This window comes from Lipotes vexillifer, unplaced genomic scaffold (genome assembly GCF_000442215.2).
Source record: "Lipotes vexillifer unplaced genomic scaffold, Lipotes_vexillifer_v1.1 scaffold1387, whole genome shotgun sequence".
Taxonomy (NCBI): Eukaryota; Metazoa; Chordata; class Mammalia; order Artiodactyla; family Lipotidae; genus Lipotes; species Lipotes vexillifer.
In genome coordinates, this window is record NW_006790426.1 from 1,741,508 (window position 1) to 1,745,525 (window position 4,018).

At 52.6% G+C, this 4,018-nt stretch overlaps 1 protein-coding gene across 1 annotated transcript in view; it reads right to left on the minus strand.

The window, feature by feature from the left end:
• SRGAP3 (SLIT-ROBO Rho GTPase activating protein 3) overlaps positions 1–4,018 on the minus strand; it is a 257,414-nt gene that overhangs the window by 71,246 nt on the left and 182,150 nt on the right. The window contains exons 7-8 of the mRNA XM_007463719.1: positions 3,065–3,286; positions 1,422–1,523 (exon numbers count right to left, since the gene is read on the minus strand). Coding sequence (XP_007463781.1) covers positions 1,422–1,523; positions 3,065–3,286 — 324 coding nt within the window. The remainder of the gene's footprint in view (positions 1–1,421; positions 1,524–3,064; positions 3,287–4,018) is intronic.

Genomic DNA, 4,018 nt, shown 5'->3' on the forward strand with positions numbered 1-4,018 from the left:
CACCCACCCCCGACCACCATCCTTAACTTAGTGTCTGATATTCTGTGTACGTATTCATTTATGGGTTCATTCGCTTTTGTGTTTTACCACCTGTCTTTTTTCACTAGAACATAAACTCCGTGAGAGGAGGTACTATATTGTCTCATCCACTCACTTAACTCTGCACAATGTTTAGCGCATAGTATGTGCTAAATAAATACTTGAATGAATAAATGAGTGAATCGGTTCTTTCTATCATAGGCTCACAGAAGCTCAGGTTCAAAACTGACCATTTCCATGGCCATGAACAGCCTACCCAGAGGAGCATGTGCTTCACCCTCCTTTCTGTGGCCCCGATTTTCAATTTAAATTCCATTAACATTATTATCCATATACAGCATATACCGTTCCACGTAAACAATTTAAAACGCTTCATGGGAAGATGTAGGGCATAAAGAAAGAAAGCAAACACTCTGGCCATATCCTCTCTCTTCTCAGGTTTGATAAACAAATATATAATTTGTCTCCACATAACCTCCCCCCAGGGACTGCTTTGATTCGTTCATCCTTAGCTACACTCTGGCTCACGTTCATCCTGGCTACATCCTTTTTGAAGACACAAAGCAACCTGCCCTCTCTGCCTAGAACAGCCATCTTGAGGTCTGAAGACAGGGACCACGGCTCCCCTTCTCCAGCTATAACTGCACTTCTCAAGGATGGACCTGCCCATGATCTCGGGTGACACTCCCATGTCCTGGTGTCCTCCAATTGGGTGATGTCCTCCTTGGGTGGGGGTATCCCGGCTGGAACAGGAGGTCTCCCATGTGGCCTCATCAGTGCACATCAGAATGGAGCCACTCCAGCTGGTACTTCCATTTGTGCCCACTTGGCAGAAGTCCTGAGCCACCAGCTGCAAGGGAGGTGTGCTGGCCACGGTGAGACAGAAGCTCCCTGGAGCTCAGAATCTATGACACGTTTAGTGTGCCCTGGGTTATTTCATTGTGTAATTTAAAATACCTACTACATTTCTGATGATAAAAATAACATAAGCTCACTGCAGAAAATAGAGAAAAGCACGGAGAAGAAATCAGAAATCACCTATACTCCTGCAACCCAGACAAAACCACTATCAACATTCAAAGTATCTCCTTCCAGTCTTTTTTTCTATGCCCGTGAATATGCACGGAAACGTGCACACACACTTCAGTTTATCCTGGTTAGGACAGTACTGAACATAAGAGTTCTGCTTCCTCTTCGCTTGTCTTTAACATCTTGGGAGCACTCCCCATGCCATCAAAGATTCTTGGTGTAGTTGGTTTTGACAGTTGTGCATCTTACAGATGAACCCTGATTTCTTATGCGTTCCATGGCAAGAGTAGACTCTGCAGGACCAGTCAGGCCTTTGTAAAGAAATCCCTCACAGGGTGGAGGGGCTCACTCACCTCCTCGTTCTCGATCTTGAGAGTGGCCAGTCTGGACTGCAGCTGGTGGTACCGCATGAGCAGTTCCGTCTGGACGGGCTGCTGAGCACTGACCTGGCACACCTGCAGAAATGACAGCCACCGCCTGCGGTTGACTGGGGCCCTCGCCACCTGTGCGTAGCTGGGGCCGGCCTATCATTAACATCCCCATCGACAACTGCATAAACAGGCCTGGAAAGGTTAAGTGACGTGCCCAAGGTCACACAGCTTGTACCCAGCGACACCAGAGCCAGCCGGGAGCCAGGGGCCACCCTCTCACGCTCTCCGTTGTGGTCTACATTTGTGCAGCATGTGACGGTTTGCTACTCAGAGCTTGGACATAATCTCATTAAGTGAGACTAATTGGTTAATTTCCAGGCAGGAAGTGGTGGTAAGGAAGCAACTGCCTAAGAGAAGCCAGTGAAAAGAACAAAGGATGGGAAACAGTCAGCAGGGTGGCCCAGCAGGAAGATGCTCGAGAGAGAGGCAGGCACGGGGCAGCGGCCCTCTCGCAGGGGCCGCTGAGAGAGGAGGGGAGAGGAGAAGAAGATGAGAGCGCGATGCTGCTCGCCTACACCCATCCCCACCGGGCTCCCACTACCTGTGGGCTGGGCCGCCTGCCGAACTCGGCTGAGCTCATAAGGGACAGCAGGCCTCTGCTCTTTACCACTAACTGGGCAACCCAACCCTGCAGTCACCAGCTGATGAGCCAGAGGGCTGGACATGAGGGCACAGGGATGGGGCAGGAGCTGTGCGGAAGCCCGGCAGAAGGCATCTCTTGCAAATGAAGAAAGTGGGCAGAGCCACTGGAGGGTCCAGCAAATGCCATCGTTAAAGGCGCCTCCTGGTCCCTCCCTGCTAAGCAGGTGCAGCGACAGCCCAGCTGAGCTCCCACTGGGATCCAGAGGCTGGCTGGGTCCCACTGACTCTCGTGTGCCTGGGGGCAGGGAACAGGGCCACTAGGAGAAAGTTCTGGGCACATGTCCCGGGGGTAGAGATGGTGGAGACGGGGAGGCAGATATGACACCTCGTGGCTGTCTCCGTTGGTTCCAGGGACTGGGGCCTGAGCCCTGGAGAGAGGGAGGAATGACATGGAAAACCTCAAGGAGCTATTTTCGTAAGTTGTGTGAAACTCAGGTAACTAGTGTGCTGCTTAGGGGCTAGTGAAGAGCGCCTTCTCCCATTTTTGTTTCCAGAACATAATGAGGATGTGAGCAGCGCAAGCCCTGAAGAAAACTGGGTTGGCTGGTACTCCAAGGGCTCACGGCACTGGAGCACAGGTCCGAGTGGCTCTGCTGAGGCCCCGCCTTCGGTGACTTGAGGCCATCCGTCCGAGGGGAGAATGTGAGATGACTGTCTGTGTGCAGATGTGGGACTCCCTTGGGGTCTTCTAGACATAGCTGCAAGGGATTTCATGGGAAGCTATGGTCTTGCAGTTCTGCAGGTGGGGGACTTGAGCTGCCAAGGTTAGGGTATTCGTGGTAAAGTCCTCAGCTGGGGAAGCCCATGAACCAAGAACTTGACCCCAGGCCTCTCAGCTGACGTTCTCCTCCCACCGATGCTCTGGGAGCCCATGGGAGACAGATGGAAGCAACCTCAAGCATGGGCTCCTGGGAGAAGCCTACCTCGTCCCCCATGTGGGGCTGGAACTCAAACTTGAGGGGGGGACAGAAGACCTGGTTGCACATGTCCATGACTGTGTGCTTGTCACTTCGGGAATCCAGGTTGTCCACCGCATTCTCGACGACGTCCAGCCCCTCGTGGCGAGAGGTCTCCAGGTTGTACTCGGCTGAGAGGTAGGTCCGGAAGGTGCGGGCCAGGCTGGCATGAAAGCCCAAATCACAGCACTTGGAGAGAAGTACACACAGAAGGTGCAGGTGAGGGTGGTGACATGGAGGTGGGGCCGTCACAGTGACTTACGATTACCTCCTATTCCGCGGTCAAATCTTTCATGCTGGAGGCCCTCATGCACTTTGGAATCTTACCACACAAGTCATGGCAAAGCCCTCGGAGGGAGCAGGGGACTGCGATCTGGGCAATGACAGTGCTCCTCGCGGCTCCCCAAACTCACTGCTTTCTTTCTCATCTCCAGGCCTTCACACACGCATTCCCTCTGCCCAAAGACTCTTCCTCTCTCCTCCTGCCTAAATACTCTTCCTTTGGTTTCAGTTTAGAGGTCACTTCCTCCAGGAAGCCTTCCTTGATGTTCTCCCCACTCAGAGTTCACACCAGGTGTCCCTCATCCAGGTGTCCACAACTCCCTCCACCTCTCTCATGGTAACACCCACTGCTTGGCATTACGTTTGCCTTTAATGCATCAGGGTTATGCAGGCTGAGCTCCATGAGGACAGACCCACTGGCTCTTATCCACGGTTGTATCTCAAGAGCTAGAGCTAGTAGGCACTCAATAAAAATTTGGTAAATAAAAAGATGAAAGGGTTGTGTGAAAAAGAAAGCCGAAAGGTAGGAAAGAGGAGGGGTCTGGCCCCCGGGCATTTGGAAGGCAGGGCCAGGCAGCTCCCTCTCCTGGGGGTGGTGATAATGGCGATAATGGGTCCCCTCTGCAGCCAAGGGAAGAG